The sequence below is a fragment of the Pyrus communis genome, chromosome 5 (genome assembly GCF_963583255.1).
Source record: "Pyrus communis chromosome 5, drPyrComm1.1, whole genome shotgun sequence".
Classification (NCBI taxonomy): domain Eukaryota; kingdom Viridiplantae; phylum Streptophyta; class Magnoliopsida; order Rosales; family Rosaceae; genus Pyrus; species Pyrus communis.
This window is the reverse complement of record NC_084807.1, coordinates 17,371,908-17,394,251: the sequence shown is the minus strand read 5'-3', so window position 1 is coordinate 17,394,251 and position 22,344 is coordinate 17,371,908. Positions and strand designations below refer to the sequence as shown.

General features: G+C 35.8%; 2 protein-coding genes and 1 long non-coding RNA gene across 4 annotated transcripts; all 3 read right to left on the bottom strand.

Annotated features, from left to right (window-relative positions):
- Window positions 1-7,342: 7,342 nt before the first annotated feature.
- LOC137734323 (uncharacterized) lies at window positions 7,343-8,229 on the bottom strand. The gene is made up of 2 exons (XM_068473613.1): window positions 7,954-8,229; window positions 7,343-7,846 (listed from the first exon to the last, which is right to left on the bottom strand). The coding sequence occupies exons 1-2, from the start codon at window positions 8,005-8,007 to the stop codon at window positions 7,343-7,345; spliced, it is 558 nt and encodes a 185-aa protein (XP_068329714.1). The 5' UTR covers window positions 8,008-8,229.
- Window positions 8,230-8,371: 142 nt separating this feature from the next.
- On the bottom strand, window positions 8,372-11,248 carry LOC137733239 (uncharacterized). 2 transcript variants are annotated; one of them, XR_011068433.1, is made up of 4 exons: window positions 11,086-11,248; window positions 9,147-9,427; window positions 8,678-8,916; window positions 8,372-8,549 (listed from the first exon to the last, which is right to left on the bottom strand). It is a non-coding gene; the product is annotated as an uncharacterized lncRNA (long non-coding RNA). The 2 variants fall into 2 exon arrangements; XR_011068434.1 differs by lacking the exon at window positions 11,086-11,248 and adding an exon at window positions 10,844-11,016.
- Window positions 11,249-14,074: 2,826 nt separating this feature from the next.
- Window positions 14,075-20,678, bottom strand: LOC137733905 (uncharacterized). Its single transcript, XM_068473122.1, has 8 exons — window positions 18,112-20,678; window positions 17,629-18,025; window positions 16,652-17,524; window positions 16,470-16,503; window positions 16,176-16,344; window positions 15,777-15,987; window positions 14,720-14,788; window positions 14,075-14,280 (listed from the first exon to the last, which is right to left on the bottom strand). Exons 1-3 carry the CDS (start codon window positions 20,337-20,339, stop codon window positions 16,772-16,774), a joined length of 3,378 nt encoding a protein of 1,125 aa, XP_068329223.1. The 5' UTR covers window positions 20,340-20,678; the 3' UTR covers window positions 14,075-14,280; window positions 14,720-14,788; window positions 15,777-15,987; window positions 16,176-16,344; window positions 16,470-16,503; window positions 16,652-16,771.
- Between the last annotated feature and the right edge of the window lie 1,666 nt (window positions 20,679-22,344).

Below are 22,344 nucleotides of genomic sequence, written 5' to 3'. Positions count from 1 at the left end.
ATGGTGCCTTAGAAGATGAGGTTTATGTAGAACAACCTGATGATTTTATGTTTAAAGGAAGAGATGACAAGGTGTATAAACTTCACAAAGCTCTTTATGGTCTCAAACAGGTACCTAGAGCTTGGTATGGAGAAATTGACACTTATTTTGCATAATTTGGATTTGTAAAAAGTCAAAGTGAAGCAACTTTCTACATCAAGACAAGGATTAAGAAATTACGATTGTCTTTATCTATGTTGATGACATAGTGTACACTGGTAATAACAATGAGATGTTGAAGGAATTCAAGGAAGATATGTTGGTTAAGTATGAAATGACTGACTTGGGTCTTCTTCATCATTTTCTTGGCATAGGAGTTATCCAAACTCACTCAAGCATATTTATTATCTAGAGGAAGTATGTAGTCTCTTTGTTGAATAAGTTTGGTCTAAGTGAGTGTAAATCTGTGTTCACACCCCTTGTTCCATCAGATAAGCTATGCAAGGATGATGGCAATGGACCTGCAAGTGAGGAACACTATAAAAGGATTGTGGGAAGTCTGTTATATCTCACTGCCACTCGGCCATATATAATGTATGTTGCTAGTCTCCTTGCTAGGTTTATGCACAGTCCTTCGAACAAGCTCTTTGGTACAGCTAAAAGAGTGCTAAGATACATCAAGGGCACCTTGGATTATGTATTGAAGTATGTGAAGGGAAAGAGTGCAATGTTAATCGGATTCTATGATAGTGATTGGGGAAGATCTGTTAATGACGGTAAAACACTTTTGGTTATGCTTTCTCCTTTAGCAGTGGAGTATTTTTGTGGGCCTCTGTGAAACAAAACTATGTAGCTCTTTTCACTGCAGAAGCAGAGTACATAAGTGCCTCAGAAGCAATTGCACAGGCCATTTGGCTCAAGTTTGTACTTGAAGACTTTGGGGAGTTACAAACTGAGGCAACTCCATTGAAGTGTGACAACATAGTTGTAATAGCAATCACTAAAAATCTAGTGTTTCACCAGAAAACAAAGCACATTGACAAAAGATATGCATTGTAAGAAGGGATAATTGACTTAGTGTATTGTCCAACAAATAAGCAGGTGGCGGACATATTCACTAAGGCTCTAACCAAGGATCGGTCCAACTACCTCAGAGATATGCTTGGTGTGAAATCAACTCAAAACTTAAAGGGGAGTGTTGAATTAAAAGTTATGAGCTGAAAGTATTAGTAAATAAGTTTTGATTTTAAATGGTGTATTCACTTGTGTCAAAGAATGACAAGTGTAAGAATCTCATATGTAAGGTCATGAGTGCCATGTGTCGTTTGATCCTACTTATTAGCTAGATGTGTGGTTAAGATCAAGTTTTAGTGTGAGAATGATCCAGCAAGTTGGTTTCTAACGATAATATTCCCTCCACATAACTTGTGTGAGAGAGAGAATGGTGTAAGCAATCAATGAAAAGAGAAATGCTCATTTATGACTTGCAGAGTGTAGCAGCAACCATTTCCTTCATTCATTCACTGCATTCATCTCTCTTTGAATCCATATAATCAAAATTTCAATACACTGTTGTGTATAGTTCCATTGACATTTGGTAAGACGTAAGCTTGGCTAATCTTCACTAACATCTATGTTGCTAGTGCTTACTGGAATGGAATTAGGCTTCACACTGATCGTTCCTTGCGAAACATAATCCATGAGCATCCATTGACATAAGCTAGTTGCATTTCTACAGGTACCTTATTGACTTTGGGACACATGATCGGGGATCTCGAAGTTCTGTGGACAAAAGGTGAATCGAAGAGGCCATGTCCGCACGTTTATCTGCAACCCTCCTCTCAATAAACAAAACTAGGAAACAAAGTAATAGTGTGATAGACTAGTCCAGTCTAGTTCAACACATTCCCCTGTGAAACAAACACAAGGCTACACTCAGGGTTAGCCCAGTCTTGTGCAAGAAAAATTAGTGAAGCCAACCAAATGGACCCATAATATTAAGTTAGAGCTTGCATAGGACAGATTCTCCCTGCTAATTCATCACGTGACTATTGTTCATCAGATGGATGATGCACTTTTAAAACATATGAAAATTTTCTACTAGTTATATTCATTGAGACTAAATTTTGGTTGAACGAGAAAATCTCATTCAAACTCTTATTCGTGCTAAGTAGGGTGGATATTAATCGGCGAATTGATTTAAATCAAGTAAGAGAACCAATTTTGATACATTATGAGCCCCAAAAAATCATGATATTACAAGTTGCAATTTTTTCCCAATGCACCGTAGTACTAAGTGCGACAAAAAAACGAATGACTTAAATTAGAATAGAAGATCAAACAATTATGGCAATTAAATATATAGCAGACCCCTTTTTACTTCATACACTCTTAATTTGTGGTCGTTAAAGAAGATCAAATGACATAAATTAACAAGGAACATGTAAGAAGTAAAGAGGAGTGTTTGGATACCATTGATTTGTGACACCATATTTAAGGATGATTTTCAATTTTAGGGACCATCTTGATGAGATTGGTCAATTTCAGGGATCATTTGTGATAAAAAAAACCTAGAACAGGTAACATTGAATGCTAACATAGCATTGAAGTTAGACCCTACAAATTGATCAAACTAGTATAAAAACCTATATCGATTCACAATTTTTCAATCCAAGCACTCTTAGGATTAGAAAATGTGTTTTTCTTAGTTACAATAGATGAAAACGAAACATTTGACCTAATTTAATCATAATCCAAATCTAATAAAAAGGTGATCTTCAACCGTCGATCGATGGTGGTTAGAATGATATCGTACGACGGCTCATATTACGTATATTGATTGAGGTGGCCTTTAATATGAGTTCTACTTTGTAACAATTGCTAATCATTTACGCCCATTCGGCCTGCCATTCTCGGATTCTTTTAGACTTGATATTGCTGATCACTTGTTGGGCCTCAACCAACTACCTTGCCGCGGTGTGGGGTTTGGTCATGCATGAGTTCATGCTCAAGTTCTCTGATTAGGTTTTTATTTACTACTTGAAACTGAATACTTTATTTACCAGAACAATATACTTCCTGTTGTATGTAATTTTTTAATTAGCTAAGGGTTGCATACTTTACTTGCACACTGCAACATTTTACTTCATTTGCTAAGACAATAAGGCCTTTTTGTGTTTATATATAGATTGATGTACCAAGTTGGTCTATGAATTATTACATGGGTGCAAATTAAGCCTCCAAACCTTCTTTTTTCTTTTTTTTTTCTTTTTCCTGAAAAATAAGTCATTAAAACTCATTAAAAATTGCCAATTGCATTCATACTATAAGCTTTGAAGCTACTGTATTCATATTTTCATTAATTTAAGTTACGTGATTTACATGAGAAACTTTAAAGTGTAATCTTGTCATTTTCTAACTTATATGCCTTTAACACTATTTTTTCGAAAAGAGAAATCTTAAACTCATAAAAATTGTCAATCTACCCTTCAAAGTCTACCTCATGTTAGTCATGTGACTTAAATTGACATAAATTTTAATAGAATAACTTCGAATCTTATAGTAGAATGAAAATCTAACAATTTTTAATGAGTATATGGACTTTTTATATTTTATATTTTTATAACTATTTAAGGACTTAATTTTCACTCGCATAATAACTCTGAAACCAACTCCGCTTCCTTGGTTGATTTAGGGATGTAAATCGAAAAATATAACCAACTCGGTTTGTGAGACATGGAGTTTCTCTCCTGCTGCATTCCTTACATAAAGAAGTCATCAAATGTTCCAGGCTAAAAGATTAAAAGTTTTAAATATAACCACAACGAGCATTTTTTTTTCATTAATTAATCAATGTTTGGTCATGATTATATATTGATAAGGCATGCCAATTTTAAATTGAACAGTTCACAATATTCCACAAAATAATCCCGACAGGAATAAAATAAAAATAATTTAATTCTTCTAAGCATCTTGGTTCATTTATATGTACATGCTGAGTATACAAGCATATCAGCGTGCTGAGCAATTTTATGAAAACAGACTTATCTTTATCGTGGCGTTTTAGATTAAAAATTTGTAATTATTATGATATTCTTAACTAATAATGCAATGGCATGAACAAAAAAAAAAAAAAAAAGAGCATATATCATTGTCTTATCAAACGGTGACATTTTCTGTTTGATAAGAGACTGTAAAATAAAAAATGTGCACAAGATTTGCTAAGTGATGTTATTCGAACTTCGTCCTTGAGTAATTTGAACATATTTTGTACATAAATTGTGTTTCTATAGTGTAATGACTTTTGCAAAATGCATGCGGTCTTTGTTTTTCTAGCATGAGGGACTTTTCAAATCATCCTTTAAAGAAAAAACGGAAGTGAAAAAATCACTACTTCTTAAATTTCAATTGTAATATAACGAGACTTTCCAGGTGCAAACAAAATATGTTACATATCCATATATAAATATGTGTATTGGTGCAGCATTATAAAATTCTCCTTAATATGATGGGCCCATTACTTTGAGAATGCAATCATCTTCTTGGAGACTTGGAGTTCTTAGTTCTTATTTTTTTGCTTTTTTTTAGTACATCGATATGTTTATATTAGGGGGGAGAGGAAGTTCGGCTAAGCCATACAATGGGCAACCTAATTTAGTATTGAATTCACCATCCAAGAGATTCGAACCCAAGACCTCTCACTTTCAAGTGAAGAGAAATACCACTAAACCGTAGTACTGAGTGGGCTTGGAGTTCAAGTTTTAGAGCAGGTAGTCCAAATTGTTAGCTTTATAGAATTGCCAACTTCATCAAATAGAAATTATTAAATATTGGTCGGGGGCTACTCAGTACTACAGTCTGGTGGTATTTCTCTTCACTTGAAAGTGAGAGGTCTTAGGTTCGAATCTCGTGGATGGCGAATTTGATACCAAATTAGGCTTTCATTGCGTGGCTTTGCCAAACTCCCCTCTCCTTAGTGTAAAATGATGTACTAAAAAAAAAAAATTATTGGTCAGGGGAGGCTGAAATGCCACCGTAAGTCTTTTTAGACTTTGAAAAAGAATTGCAATGATGAAGCCACTAGCTGATTCCTTTTAAAAAAAAATAGTTAATTAAATTTGGAAACGGAAAAAATAAAATAAAATTCTCATAAAAATTAAAGTATGAATGTAGCCTACTAGCCGTTGTGTTCTATGTTGCAAAATATTCCACTTCAAGAAATATTACAGAAAATCTTTCAAACGTAAAACTAGCCGCATTGTGTTTTATGTGTGATATTATATAATATTTACATGAAATTTGATGACATTTCTCCTATTAGAAATTTCACAACTTTTTTTTTTTTTTTCCTGTGGGCCTTGTTCTTGAAATAATTCCACTTACATTTACCTGATGGGAAAGTTCTATACCGTTGGATGTCTCATTACCCAAAGTCACCTTTGGCCTTATTGATAACACAATATTTATACATTTATATTACCCATATTTTCTATGTTTTATGCTATGTTTTCTTGTGAAATTGGTTGTTTGATGTATTTAGTGCATATTTTGTAGATAATGGACCGTGGAGAAGACTTTGGAGTCTTTTGGTGATTTCAAGACTAAAAAGGATCAAAACTGAGAAGAATTGAAGTCAAGAAGCATTGCAACGATCATCAAATGTTAAATTGTTCAATCCACAACTTAATGGCTGCTGTGTGAAAATTATAACTGGAGCTGGAAGGTGTTGCGCAGAACTGTCATTTTCGTTGGGACGTAAGAAATTCATCAGGATGAACTGGGTGTTGTGTCACATATACATGGAAAGCTCTGGATGTCTAGTTTCGGCAGAAGTTTACGGATCATGATTTGGATGCTTCTAGAAGAAGTTATACCCGTTTTAGTACGAGAAGGCCAGTTCAAGAATTCTACGCGGAAGTGGAGTCCAGTTTGAATCAGGAAACATGTTGGGATTCTTGTTTGGGCTGGGATTCAATAATTGTGGCAAAGAAAAGCCTAACCTAAACCTAACTATATATTCCTTGGATGGTTGTAAAAAGGGGAGCAGCAACATGGAAAGGAAGAAAGAGACGCACTTCATCATATTGTTGGACAACTGACCTAAGGGGAAGCCAAACGCAAGCGGTCCTGCAAGGGTTTTCTTTTACATCTTTTCAGACTTTGTGATTATGATGGTCGTGATTATGTTTTGCTATAATTTTATGGTCGTGATGAACTAATTTCTTTATTAGGGATTCGATGTAGCCTTCATGATAATTCTATGTCTTAGTTAACTTTACTTTTTTTATGGTCGTGATGAAATAATTTCTTTATTAGGGATCCGATGTAGCCTTCATGATAATTCTATGTCTTAGTTAACTTTACTCTTTTATCAATTCAAGGGTTTCTAGTTTCATTCATTATGCTTAAATCATTCTTTATGTTTATGTTATTGATTAGCTACCTTTAATATGAATTTTTAGATGTATGAGACAAGGTTATAGTAGACACCATATGCTTAGTCTTGAGATAGCTCTCTTGGATGAATGAGTTGTTGTTGATGCAGACGCCATGCTAAGACACTTTTTGGTTTTCTTTGTTCTTCTTGCACTTAATGGATTTTTGATTATTGATTTAGACTAGATACCATGGTTAAGTTGATGATTAAGACACTAGTAGGAAAAACACTTTGTGTGACGTAGGTACCTTCGTCGTGCAAAGTCAAAAATCGTTGCCTAAGGGTTTGCGCAACGCAACCTTCGTCGTGCAAAGATGCTTTGCGCGACGTATGGCCTACGTCGAGCAAGGCCACTTTGCGCAACACAGAACCTACGTCGAGCAAAGAGTCCTTGCGCGACGCATGGCCTACGTCGAGCAAAGAGTCTTTGCGCGACACAGGACCTACGTCGTGCAAAGTGGACTTCCGCGAGGCAGGACCTACGTCATGCAAAGTGTCCTTGCGCGACGCATGGCCTACGTCGACCAAAGAGTCTTTGCGCGACACAGGACCTACGTCGTGCAAAGTGGCCTTGCACGACGCATGACCTACGTCGAGCAAAGTGGCATTGCGCGACGTATGACCTACGTCGTGCAAAGTGGCCTTGCGCGACGCATGACATACGTCGAGCAAAGGATCTTTGCGCAACTCAGGGCCTACGTCTTGCAAAGTTGCCTTACGTGACGCGACCTACGTCGCGCAAACCCTTTTTTTTTTTTTTTTTTTTTTTATGTTTTATTCAAAACTATTTTTTTTTTAAATTTTTTTGATAAATATAATTGATTAACCAAGCAAAAGTATTTAATTATAAAATATATAAAAATGTACGTGCAAGATGTCCAAACAAAAAAGAAAAAACTACAAGTGAACTAGGTATAAAACATCAAGCTACTGAGTATCGGGAGGGTGAGGTGGCTCTGAGGTCGAAGGTGGATCAAGATGAGGTACTGGTAGCGAGACTTGTAGGCCGGCCGTCTGTATGGCTCGTACAAGGTCTCTCACCGTCTCAGCATAGGTCCTCACCTCCTCATTCTGGGCCCTCAGCTGCGCTTTCATCTGCTCCCTCATCTGATCGCTCTGGGCCCTCATCTGCTCCCTCATCTGCTCTTCCTGCAATGCAAGCTTACCCCTTAAGGTTGTCACTTCCTCCATCAATGCATCAACCTCTGCTGTGTTCGATCTCGAAGAAGAGGCACCCGTCTCACGAACCCGTGATTTCCCCATACCCCGAACAACTTGGCCATGACGACGACCAAGGAAATGATCCAGGACTTCAATCATGATCTGAAAACCTACATCCTCTGGTACCATGACGTCCTCGATCGAAGTCTCTGGGGGAAGCTGCGATGCTGCTTCTTGGAGAACAGCAGTGCTCTTTTCCACCATAGTATCCTGTAATAATGAAGAAAAAACATATAATGTTTAATAACAAAATATAAATAATATTTGAACAATTCATACATATAAGAATAATAATAATAATAATTACATATACTTACATAAAACTGCTCAGCGGTTTCATTACCAGGGCGAACGTAAACGTCCTTGAACATGTCGATCTCTGGGAACTTAGAACCCTCTTGAAGAAAAAAAAAACATTAAGAAAATTTTATTAATCAATAATAATAAATAAATTGTATAAAATTTCAAAGTTAATATAGTTTTACCTGACGTCGTTCCTCAAGCCTATACGAAAAGGGCTTCGAACCAGAATGGTGGAGAAGTATCTTTGACTCCCGAGCTTTCTGGCCAGCAACAGATTTCTTCTGTTAAACACACAATATACATGTTAGTGCGACTATTGAAATAAATTAATAAAAAAAGCTTTAAAAAATAACTAAAACAATAATAAATTATTATTAAAATATTATGTACATACCATAAAATTTGGGTCCGTAAAATGCTTGCAGAGCCACTCCCAATCATCTGGCCGGTCCTTCAACTCGCTTGGAACATGTAAGCGAGCAATCTCCAGATTATCCCATTTCTTAAAATAATTGTGAAAATTGTTCTTCCAATGTTTGTACCGGATTGATAAGGTCTTCTCTAAGTAGGCCATGGCCTCAAGGGATATGTCATCAAGATCATAAATGAACTACGAATATGAAAAATAATAAAATAATAGTAAGAAATTTAATAATATTAAAGATAATATATTTTGGTTTTTAATATTTGTAAACAAAATTAAAAAGAATGATAAAGGCTAAAAATTAATATACTAACCGACAACTCATGTCGCACCAGTTCCTTTGTGTCCTCGGGAATTTCTGCCCAAGACTCCCACTGAAAAGGACAATTGTCTCAAATAACAACACCACAGCTACTAGCGATGAAGCTATGCTGCTGTGAGGTAGCCGCTCCACGATGTCGCTGGTCATACACAATCTTGATCTTGGAGGCAGTCTAACGTACGTTTTGTTTCTGCTTCAGCATTCGACTAGGGCCCCTGGTGTTTTTTTTAGCTGGCCAAAAATACTTAAATGGTGAAAACCTTAAGCTTAAATTTGTAATAAAAATTCGACACAACCTCCCCTAATAGTATAGCATTTCCCAAAATCTTAAAATAATAAAATAACAGTAATTCACAACTTGCAACACATTTTTACAATCCAACATATTTTCACCATCATAAAAATAATAATTTTAAAATGAAAAAAAAAATGCAATGTAGTGAGAATTAGAAAAAAGGTACCTGGCTGGGAGGCCTCACCCTCGACTCTGGATGCCGAGGAAGTGTGATCAGAAGGCTCTGGCTCGCAGCGGCGTCGGTGAAGCCGCCGTGCACTGAGCGGCTGAACCGACACTGATGACGTCGATGAGACGGGCACCTGAGACGCCGTAGAAGTAGCCTTAACAAGGGGTGTAGGCTCTTGAATCAATGGAGCACTCACGGGTGGAGCAGTAGATGCTGATAATGCGAGAGGCGCATTGGTCACACTCCGACGACGAGTGATCAACTGCGACATCTATACACTTTTTGAACCATAAAAATATAACATTAGAAACTAATCCTTTCTTGCATTTGAAACTAATCACCACTTGGACTAATAAAAGTGAATACATTCTTGCAGCATGAAGTAAGGACACAAGAAAACCAAATGTACAGAAACACATGTTGGACTTCATCACTTTGAAGTTCACGTATGAGAGCTATATCAAGTCATCTAAATGGCGTTTAATCCAGAACTTATGAATGAAATTATTCAACTCTCTTCATACTTAATCATGTCCTCCTTACACCTCCCCACTAGATAGAGAATGGAAAAACATGTGTTCACCCCCCCCCCCCCCCCCCCAAAAAAAAAAACCCATCCTGATTCCACTAAACGTTTTCAAACAATTTATTCTCAATAATGTACAAATTAATATAAATTACCTTATTTTCCCCAAATAAAAGTAGAAACCACTATTACTTTCAATCTCAATGGCGTTTAATCAACTAAACTAACCTTATTTCCCCAAATGAAGGTAGAAAGCACCATTAGTTTCGATGAACACAATATACAACTATGCACATCAATGATTTTAGTTTAAATGTACAAACGGTTATGAAGAGAAAACACACATGATAGTTCGACATTTTAAAAGTTTCAAGCTTTTACTTCTACGCAACATGGGTTAACCAACTTACAGAACACATAACACCATCAACAAGCCCCAATCTTGTCACAACTACATAAATACAGAACAACTAGATATATATTTTTATATATATATATATATATATATATATATATATATATATATATCATTACAAAACATTGGAGAAAATTTTGACCATGAAGCTTATTATGATATGGCTACGTTATTAGCCATATTTCCTTATAAATGTTATTGACTTTATATAACTGACCAAAACTTAATAAATTAGGTCACCCTGTGCATGTAGGTGGATACTCCATTTATATAGGAAAAGCCAGGGTATCACATGGCTGGTCTTAGTTGGATTTTAGAACATTGTTAGAAACTTTTCAGCCCTGAACCAAAAGTTTATACATTTTAGTTCTGAAAATTTTCCAAATAAATCATTAAAGGAATCAAAATTCTGTATGAGGTGACTGCCTCTAATTTTTCCAAATAATTAGTCTTTTTTCTGAAATTATGAAGATAAAAAGCAAGAAAGTAAGCAAAATCCTGATCGAAAACAGTGAGAGTTCTATACCACAGACACAGAACACTTAATAAGGTAAAAACCATCAAGGAAAAATACCAATGAAGTTGTTGCCGCTTATGCAGTCAAGGTATCGTCTGAAAAAGAAAAAGAAAACGGATGGCAAGCAATTCCAAAACCAAAGGGACACTCGTCAAAACCAAGCTATCTGTCAACATCATCTTGATCTTTGGTTCTATGAAAGTGAAACAGAATATGATAAAACTATAAACATGTACCTAATGAAGCTATATCCATGTACTTGTCATTGAAGGCATTTTAAGTTCATCAGCCGCCGGCCTGTTAAAAAGGTCCTTAATTAACACGGCATATGCATCCTTAATTAAAATCAGATTAATAAAAGCCAATTTCATGTTCATACACAAAACACACATACATCAACAAAATACTCAGAAATCAACTTGCAATTTGAGCCTAAACCCTAAATAACAAAAACCCGTTGAAAATCAGAAACCCTTACCTTGATTTTGGGACTTGATTCGCGTCGGCTTCGAGATTTGCATGAAGGTCTGTCGTTTGGGTTCAAGATTTGTTAAGAGGAAAGACAGGTTTGAGTTCAAGATTGTGAAGAGGAAAGATTTGGGGTTCAAGATTTGTGAAGAGGAAAGATTTGGGGTTCAAGATTTGTGAAGAGGAGAGAAGGAGATCTGGGGTCTACGGGAAAAGAAAGGGGTTAGTTTTGAATAGAAGGAGGAGGGTTCGAATAGAAGAAGGAGAGGGAGATAAAGAAGGGCTGTCATTTGGGTTCGAATTGAGGGAGATAAAGAGGGCAAAGTGGAAAATTTTGGAAAAATTGAAAAAAAAGGCCTATTTTTCACTATTATACCGCTAAAATTATCACACCTTGCGCGACGTAGGTGTTTAATTCGACATCGCGCAAAGTTGTTTTGCACGACGATCATACTAAGGCGTCACGCAAAGTATTTAATTGGAAAAAAAAAGTATTATAAAAATTATTGAAAATTTGACTTTCCTCCTTTCAAATTCAAATTTTTTTAAACATAAACCCCACAATAATATATTTTTCTAACAAAAACCCACAATAATTTTTTTTTTCATATATATCAGTCAATTTCTTAAGTATTATAAGTATGAAATAAATAAATAAATAAAAATCTACTTAGTAAATATATATACGGTTGAACTTCATAAGAAAAGCATCGTATGAAACTAGTTTCAAAGATCCAACCGTCAAACTTGTTTCTATATGCTTCGAGATCGCATAAGCCAAAAATCACAAAAAAAAAAACATGTAGAGATCAAGTAACGGGACAAAACTTTTCGACGATTATAAACGAAAAAGCACGATTTAACGGTTATTTTAACTCCAATTTTGATGATTTTTTACAGCTACACTCCTTGATCCTATATGAATACAATAAACAAATTTGATCGTCAATTTAAAATGTTTACACAAGTGGATACCACAAAATCTTATGTTATACTTGATGAAAGTATAAATAAACTCCAAATGTTAGTGAATCTAATGTTTTGATGTGATACGCATTGTACGAAACTAGTTTTAACGATCCAACCGTCAAAGTTGTTTGTATATGCTTCGAGATCGTGTACACCAAAAATCGCAAAAAACAAACATTCAGATATCAAGTAACGGGACAAACCTTTTCGATGGCAATAATCGAAAAAATCACGATTTAACAGTTATTGTAACTCCGATTTTGATGTTTTTTTACAGCTCCACTCTTTAACCCTATATGAACACAATGAATTAATTCGATCGTCAATTTAAAACATTTACACAAGTGGATACCAAAGACGTCTATGCTATACTTGTAGTGATATTGTGTGTTTGGGATGTTAATTAGACCATCTCCAATCAAAGGGAATTTGGTCAATATTAACCTTGAAATTGAACAAAATAATCTCCAGCCAAAGAGCATTTACAAATGGGTGTATTTGGGGCTCGAATCAGGCCTCTAGAAGGCCTAAAAAGTGCCACCCCCAAGCAGTTAGGCATTTCTTTTTGAGCTTGTTAGTTATTGACATGGTGAAAAGGTACTTGGGCATACTAAAAAGTACGTAATAAAAATATAGAGAGAGTAAGATTTAGCCAATAAGATTGAAGACGGAAAATTTAAAGATTTTGTGTTTGAAGATTTTGTGTTATATACTTTATGTTGAATATATTTTGTGTTTGAAAATTTAAAAAATTAGTTTGTTATTATTCCTTAAAAAATTATATTTTTGAGGCCTATGTAGCCCTCCATAGTTGGAGATTGCCTTAATTAGTAGTGTATCTGATTCAAGTTTTCATTATTAGTAATACTGTTTGGTGCTTGGAGTGGAATGTCAGGAGGTTTGTGAAGGCTAGTCAAACAAAGGCATGGAAAAAGAACCTCTTGAAGGAGGAAATAGAGGAGAGGCTAAGAGATTTGAGATGATGCTACTTGAAAGAGTAACATTTCGATGACGTGAAAAAGTTCCAATTGATCATCTGCAAGAGTCGAGCCTAACACATCTTATAATTTACCAATCTTTGAAAGTAGATTTCATATACCAGAACATATTCAACATAAAGTATATAACACAAAATCTTCAAAAACAAAATAAAGTATTTATTTTGTACTCAAAAGGAAAAAAAGAAAAAGGAAAAAAAAAAAACTTGCGCGACGTAGGTACATGCGTCGCGCAAGTTTTTTTTTTTTTTTTTTTTTTTTTTTTTCCTTTTGAGTGTATTTATTTTGTTTTTGAAGGTTTTGTGTTATATACCTTAAGTTGAATATATTTTGTGTTTGAAAATTTAAAAAATTAGTTTGTTATTATTCCTTAAAAAATTATATTTTTGAGGCCTATGTAGCCCTCCATAGTTGAAGATTGCCTTAATTAGTAGTGTGTCTGATTCAAGTTTTCGTTATTACAGCAATACTGTTTGGTGCTTGGAGTGGAATGTCAGGAGGTTTGTGAAGGCCGGTCAAACAAAGGCATGGAATAAGAACCTCTTGGGCGAGGAAATAGAGGAGAGGCTAAGATTTGAGAAGATGTTACTTGAAAGAGTAACATTTCGATGACATGAAAAAGTTCCAATTGGTCATCTACAAGAGTCGAGTCTAACACATCTTACTTAAAAAAGAAAAATGTAATGAAAGAAAAAAAAAAAAAAAAAACTTGCACGACTTAGGCACACGTGCGTCACGCAAAATAGCTCAAGTTATCTACCAAGTTAACTTGAGCTATTTATTGTATACTCAAAACGACTCAAGTTATCTACCAAGCTTGTACATTTTAAGCTCGCTCAAGCTCGACTCATATAATTAAAAAATATGTAAATTATTACACCCTGATAAATAAGAAATGTGATTGTTTAAAATGCCCTCGGAAGCTAATCAAGTACAAAACGCATTGCTGCAGGATGGCTATTTGCAATCATAATTGAGAGTTCTCGTACTGTAGAAAGTTGTTTGTCATTTTATCACTTAAAACGTATGGAGAATAATTTTCACTAAATTATTCTCATTTAGCGTGCAAATGAAATCACAAGTGCTCAACTATCTGTAAATAGTACCATATTCTATAAAATTAGAATCATTACAAAACAAGCTAGCAAACATTCCATTACCTGTAAATTTGGAGTAGTGAATTCACCAAATAACTTGACTGTGTACATCAAATGGGCGATATGTGGCAAGTATATATTCTTGATAGACATCCATGACCGTTGGTTTAGCCAGCAATGGTTTTCGACAAAGTAGCGAGCTTTGATCAAGATGATATCTTGGATAGAAAAGCAATTCGTAACTGCAATTTTACATTAGACCATTATAAATATCCAACAGTACATAATAAAACAACTAAAAAATTCAACTGTACCAACAGAAAGGATAGAATGCAGACTTATTCTAGACATAAACTGGACTAAAAGTATGAATGGCATAAAAGTGTAGGTGCCTAGGCATTTAACCACCAAATCAAAGTATGACATTGATGAAGACAAAAACTATCAGAGGGATAACAACAATCTTCCCCATCCATAACAAACCCTTGCACTGAATCTTTTGTTCCTGAGTAATGTCTCCAAGCACTCGCCACTTCTTCCATTGTATATCATATATGATTAACCCATGGAGACCAGCAACTTCCAAGTACATTCCATGCTTGCTAGCAACTACATGTTGAACTGGCCAATTTTGGGAGATATAAGAAACCTGAACCAAAATTTAAAAGAGACGAAAAAAGAAAATTAAACACTCATCATAAACAACTTTAGAGACATAAAATTCAATCCAACTTACAAAACATCATATGAGAATAACATATCAAGTATGTGATGTAAACACATAACTGGAAGGTTAAGAAGTAGCATTTTAAGTTCATCAGTATCTTCACACTACATAACAAGCAATCGATCATCACCATAAATCACTTGACGAACATATGTAAATTCAAACAAGACAATAAAAGTTTTTTGAACACATTTCAAACAACCATTACACCCTGATAAACAAGAACTACAAACAAGATAGTAAAAGTTTCAAATATGTAAATTCAGATTCTTTCTTAAAAAATGTTCAGTACAGGAAACTAACCCATTTCATTTTCTGTTTCATTTTCGTTTAGAGGATTAAGATAAGTCAACCATTAAAGGAATGTCTAGTACGTGCATGTCACGATCGAATGCAACAAACGACCCCAAAATACTGCGTTAATGAATTCAACTAGGAATGCACGGGCAGGTAGTCACATACATATTACATACTTAAGCCTAAACACTAATCACTAATCCCCTCAAGAACAAAGGGTTGAGTTTCTTTTCAATATTTTTTCATAATATAACTTTAGAAAATTTGGTTTAGGCCAATGAATAAATTCTTATTTCAAACATATGTCAATTAACATTTTATTTAGTAGCATATATAGGTCAGTAGAAACAATTATCCCCCAAACCAGCTTCGTACTTCTCTTTATTGGGTAAGTGGGATTCTATCTGTGTTTATGAGAGATAAATGAGACACGAACTCGAGTTTTAAGTTGACACTGTTATTTAGAATTAGGTTTAGCCAAATTAATTAAAGTAGCGTGCTTCTCCAGTGCACAAAATTTAAATTTTCTTCCCATAATTTAAACTAGAAACATCATCTTGATCTTTGGTTCTATGAAAGTGAAACAGAATATGATTAAACTATAAACATGTACCTAATGAAGTTATATCCGTGTACTTGTCACTGAAGGCATACACATCCACCCCTATTTGGAACTTGGTAAATTCCGCAACCATCTGCTTGTAGAAAGGATCCTCTGTATCAGAGCCATAGACACGAAGATCATCTCCACGCAACTTTAAGCGACCAACACCATGAGATGGCAGTGTATTTTGAAAAATTAACAATTTTTCCCCAAGGTTACTCTACAAAAGCACACGCGTGGACATAAGATAATGCAAAGTGAATGAACAACCAGACTTTTGGAACTGCATAATGAAGTACTTAATGGTCAATTACTAAAGGAATACATAACTTAACACACTTCTTTTATAATTGGTGATAAATTTTATCCAAAGGTAAAATTAAAATTGTTATTTGTGAAGAAGCTCACACTCCATAAGCATAAGCGAGGTTTTAAGAGCTGGACCAAAAGCAGACTCCACATTCACGTTGTCTTGAAACATAGACTCCACAACACTTCTTGATTCAGATAGATTAACAAGAAGATCATCAGGCAATGGAACAAATACATCATCCAGATCTGAGACCATCATTTGAGGCTGAGTCAAAGATGAATGCACATAAAACTCACAGGATCTCAGCACAAATGTTGGTAGTCGGACAAAAAAAAAAAGAAAATAACAAATTATGTTAACACTTAACAGTGATAACAGAAAACACATACCTTCAAAGCATGATCGGATGGTTTGGGCCACAACCTGCAAAGAGGTCATCCATAAATTTCAATAATTCGGACATAGAGGTAAATAGACCTTTGGTAGTAGGTAATTAAAGATATAATAAAGACAACTCAAATGAAAAGACATCACAACCTTCCATGAGACTAACATAAAACATAAAACTTACATGATATCTTTATCTTTATAGAATGGAGACGATCAGACGATTTGTTGGGAATATTAATGTGGGTAGATGAGAAGCGGTGTTAAACCTCCAGCCACCTGCTTTTGCCTTTACAAGTTTATATTAATCTTCATTCAAACTACAATAATAACTCTCGCTATCCTCACTACTATCATTTTCGGATTCCCATTCATCCTCATCTTCATTTGCCTCTTCTGGTGCATTGTATTGAGGCAAATCACCAAGGTCAATTGATATTTCGAATTCGGGTACTCCAGGTATGTCAAACGGTTCTTGGACAATATTAGTATCTCGGAGTGTTTCTTCACCAATTTCTATCGAAGATGATAACTGTTGGTCAGCGATGTCGTCGTTGTCATCATAATCTAGTTCCGGAATATCATATAGCCCTCTTCGCTCAATCTTCTGAACAACTTTCCAGCCATTGCCGGCTTTAGGGTCATCTAGATAGAATATTTGTTTCGCCATAGTTGCCAAAATGTATGGGTCTTCATCGTACCAATGTGTCGTAGTGTTTACTGATAGTAAACCCTGATCTCGCTTAACACTCGTTCGGTTATGTGGGTTTGTATCAAACCAAAGGCACTTAAACAGTATCACTTGACACCTGTCTTTGTAAAGCAATTGTACTACACTAGTTAGTTTGCCATAAAAATCAATGTCTTCACTGTCGCCCGCACGCGGGACATGAACACCACTATTTTGAGTAGACGACTTGTCATCACGTGTTGCTCCCAAGAACTTGATCCCGTTTACATGACAACCCGAGAACAATTCAACGTGAAGCGGTCCTCTCGCCAAGTTATATAATTCTTCATCGTATGAGGGTGAATTCAATTCCTTCAATTTGTTCATCTAATATGACATATACAAAAAGTTAACATATTAGTGTAACTAAATTTAAAGAAAGGCATGAACAAGTTGGAAAATATGCTCAATTCAAACCACATACAACTTACTTGTGCGTGAAACCACGAAGGAAATAAGTCACGGTGCTTCTTGGCATATAAATGTGAAGGATGTTCCCGCTTCATCAATTGTTCATGCTCTTCAAGGTATGGCAAAGCCTCGTCACAATTGTTGAGTATGAACCAATGCGCTACCTCCATGTCATTTTTGGTAAACGATTCGCCATTTACAGGATCGCCAAATGGTCGCGCAATTTGGGCAAAAACAGACAGTTTCTCTTTTCTGACACCACCGTCATTATTGCATTGAGGACGATTGAAAGTTGTCTCAACATCTTCAAGATACATTGCACAAAAAGTAAGTGACTCATATGCAACCCATGCCTCCACCAGTGATCCTTCGGGCTTTGCCCTGTTTCGAACACACTTTTTCAACTCACCAAGATATCTGCACAAATAAAGGGTATGCAACAAATTATTCAAAGCGTTCGTTGATCATGAATCTGTTATATATATAGACACTTAAGTAAGTACCTTTCTATTGGATACATCCATCGACAGTTCACTGGTCCTGCAAGCAATGCCTCATCTGGCAAGTGAATCATCATGTGAATCATACTTGTAAAGAAAGCTGGGGGAAATATCTGTTCGAACTTGCATAAGACGTTCACAATGTCGTCCTGCAATTGTTTAACATCCGATTTCCGCAAACACCTTGCAGTCAACCGCGAAAAAAATCTCGACAACAATACGATTGGTTTCACCACATCAAGAGGCAATAAGTGTCGAATACCAACCGGAAGAAGGCGTTGGAGTATCACATGACAGTCATGACTCTTCATGTTTGAAAATTTACATCCCCTCACGTTCACGCAATGCGAGATATTGGAAGCATACCCATCTAGAAACTTTACAGAAGAAATAAAGTTGAAAAACTCTTTCTTCCCATTCGGCTTAACTGTAAAAAATGGATGCCTTTTTTTCAATGTACCACCGACTTTCTTCATCCACAAGGGTGATCTAATGCCCATTCGTTCCAAATCGAGGCGGGCTTCGATCGTGTCCTTCGTTTTTCCTTCAATGTCTAGAATTGTCCCGACCAAAGTATCAAACACATTTTTCTCAATATGCATAACATCGAGGTTGTGTCTCAATTTTAACTTTGACCAGTACGGGAGCTCAAATAACATACTTTTGTGCGTCCAGTTCAGATGTGTAGTTGGTCTGGGCTTACTGACCCCTTTGCCGAAATGACCGAATTCCAATCGATTTAACTGATCCAAAATCTCATCTCCGGACCACTCTCTTGGCCTTGGCCGAGTCTCTTTTGTGCCATGGAAGGCTTTATCATTATGACGCCACTCATTATCCCAAGGAAGCCATCTACGATGACCAAGATAACAAACTTTTCTCGCATGCCAAGACGATGTTACGTTCTCCTTGCATATTGGACATGCCAAATAACCCTTAGTCATCCACCCAGAAACCATTGCATACGCGGGAAAATCGTTTACTGTCCACATCACTGCCGCTCGCATGGTGAACATCTGCCCAGTATACTTATCGTACGTACGAACACCGTTTTCCCATAAATCTTTTAACTCATCAACCAATGGCCGCAAATAAACATCAATGGACTTTCCTGGATCTTCGGTAATTAATAGAGTCAACATCATGTATTCTTTTTTCATGCACTTCCAAGGCGGCAGATTATAAGGAAAAACAACGACCGGCCAAGTGCTGTGGATTTGGTTTAAAACCCCGAACGGATTAAATCCGTCGGTGGCAAGTCCCAATCTGACGTTGCGCGGGTCAGCTGCAAAATCAGGGTACATCCGATCAAATTCTTTCCATGCCTCTCCATCTGCAGGATGCCTCATAACATCGTCATTTACCCGTCCTTCTTTATGCCATCTCATGTTGGTTGCAGTATGTATCGACATGTACAATCGCTGCAACCTAGGCTTCAATGGAAGATAACGCATTACTTTTTGTGGAATCTTGGTCTTTCTATTCTGTGATGTCATTTTAAACCTCGGCTCACTGCAGACAGGGCATTTATCCAACTGTTTGTTCTCTTTATAGAACAATATACAATTATTTACACATGCGTGAATTTTTTCATATCCCAATCCGAAACCCTTCAACACTTTTTGGGCACTTTTATGATCTTCAGGTAAACAATTCTCCTTTGGGAGCATCCTCTTGATAACTCCCAAAAAGTAATCAAAGCACTTGTTTGACAAATGAAACTTGATCTTACCATGCATCAACTCCACAATTGCTGTGAGCACCGAAAAGTTATCGCAACCCGGATATAATTCTTGCTTCGCATTTTTCAATAGTTTTTCATAGTTTTTGAATGCCTCATTGTCCATGGTTGGACGACCGTCATCTCCCCCTTCCTGATTGGTGTTGCTCGAGGCGTATGGATAAACGTCATTTAGAATATTCATAACTTGTTCACTAGGATCCACATTAGATTCAACAGTCTCCACTCGTGTCACGTATGAAGACGAAGCTTGGTCTAATCGTTCTCCATGATGATACCAAGTAGTATAGGTCTCCATCATCCCATTTCTTATTAAATGAAATCGAACATTTTCGAATGTCTCCCACATTGAGTTGTTACACCTCCTACACGGACATCGGATATGAGTTGAAGCTAGGTTGTGTCTAGTGGCGAATTTAATGAACTCATCTATTCCATCCAAGTACTGAATAGCACATCTATTATGATTATGTATCCACTGTCTGTCCATTTTGTCTGCAATCCCAATAAAAGTACAAGAGTTACAACAACTTTAACTATTATTTTGTCATCTTATTCCTCCAGTAAGGGCCCTATCCCATTCAAGAATGCACAGTTATGTGCCGTAATTTACGATTCCAATGGATTAAATTTTGACGTGGGCTATTTTCGGCAGCATCTCCTTACAGTTCTTCAAGTGCACGCTTTAGATACATAATATCCACCGTGTACTCGAAGAACATCAAGAAATGTTACCAAAATTTCCACTATCGAAACTTAATCCGTGAACCGCAAACTACAACACATAACTTTGCATTCCCAAACTGTCCAAAAAATGGGACAATTCAAGAATTAATTGGACCGTAGTCATGCTTTCGCATCCATACATGAAATCCAACTAATTCTCAAATAGGAAACTAAGTTTTTCTTGAAAAAAGTGTACGAAGTTAAGTAGTATTAACTTCGTACAACACAAAACAATTTTGTAGGTAATGTACAAAAATATGTGCATACAAATAAACTAAATTACGATAATTACTAAAACTAAATAAAATAGATAAAATTAATTTAGCGAAGAAAATAAAGTGATTTATGTACACTGTGACATCTCAAATGTAGTCAAATTTCTCTTAGACTTCATTTAATATAAGTGATTTATGCACCTTTTATTTCACTTTACGCATCTACCTCTTAATTTTGTCCTTAGTTCTCCTTTATTTTGTTTAATCCAATAACTAAATAAAAAATATATGGGGAAAATTATTTTTCCCTCGCTTCACGGCTTCTGGTAAACTCTTATATGAGATACAGTAGCCATGCCTCTGTCATCACCAATCAGAGTAAATAATGACAGTGAAAAAGTTGATTACAAAAGGCAGTAACAAGTGAAAAGAAAGAACTAATAATTTAAGAGAAGGTTTTGAGGGAGAGATAGAGAGAGGTTTGAGGAATTTATGTCTTTAACATGATGTGGCATGCCTTTGCAAAAGCCAAAAGGTCCAAGTTCTTTGTTTCATAAAAAGATTCAAATCAAGTTGAAAAACTTATTTACAACAGAAAATTTGGATGGTTTCCTTTCTCCACCTAAAATCAAAAATTTATAATAGGAAGGTTACATACTGGAACCTGGTCCCGTTTTACTTGCAGACAGTTTACTTTCAACTAGATGAAGAGCTTGTATGAATTTTGTCGTCTTAGTTGCTTTCACTACCTAATCTTGTCAATTTATAGGATTTGTGATTTTACATGTCTTAGTTGATATGAAGTATATATGTGGTTCTAATGAAAAGATGGGTCGTGTGTATACAGTTGCTAATTTGAAAACCATGTATAACTGGACACATATATGAACGTATACATAAATTAACAAATTGGAAATGGAAGTTTAAAAGATGAGTTAGTGTTTATATGTATCTCAACTCTCAATCATGAGGAAGTAGAACTATGTGCCTTATGGTTGCAAAGTATTTCGAACAACCTACTGCTCTATATTTGAGACTACTTTAGACCAGAGCACCAAATAATAATTATGCTTAGGAATGGGAAAATGATGAATGTGTGTTTGACCTCTTTTATGACACCAGAATTGCAGAAGAATTACAATACCAATAATCATCCAGTAAATGGTTTACCTCCAGAGTTCGAATCTTTGCTGCCACTTCAAAGTAGCATTCGAAAAAACTACTTGTAACAATTAGCCACTAAATGGCCTTCTCTCCACACTGCCCTGAAAATGACATATACAAGACACTTGTGTAAAATTTAATTGTTCTTATGTACTGCAGAAACATGACATTATCAAAAAAATATTAGACCCCATGAAAATGTGATAGAATCAAGGCCATATGTTATTGGTGCACCCAAGGTGTTTGAACTACCATACGTCTCGGGTTTGAAACTAATAATCATATGCTAGTTGTTATGATTGTATTGATCAAGTTCGTTGTAAAGTCGGGTTGCTGTACAACATATTGTATGACTCATTGACCCTTATCATGTAATAAGCAATACAATTG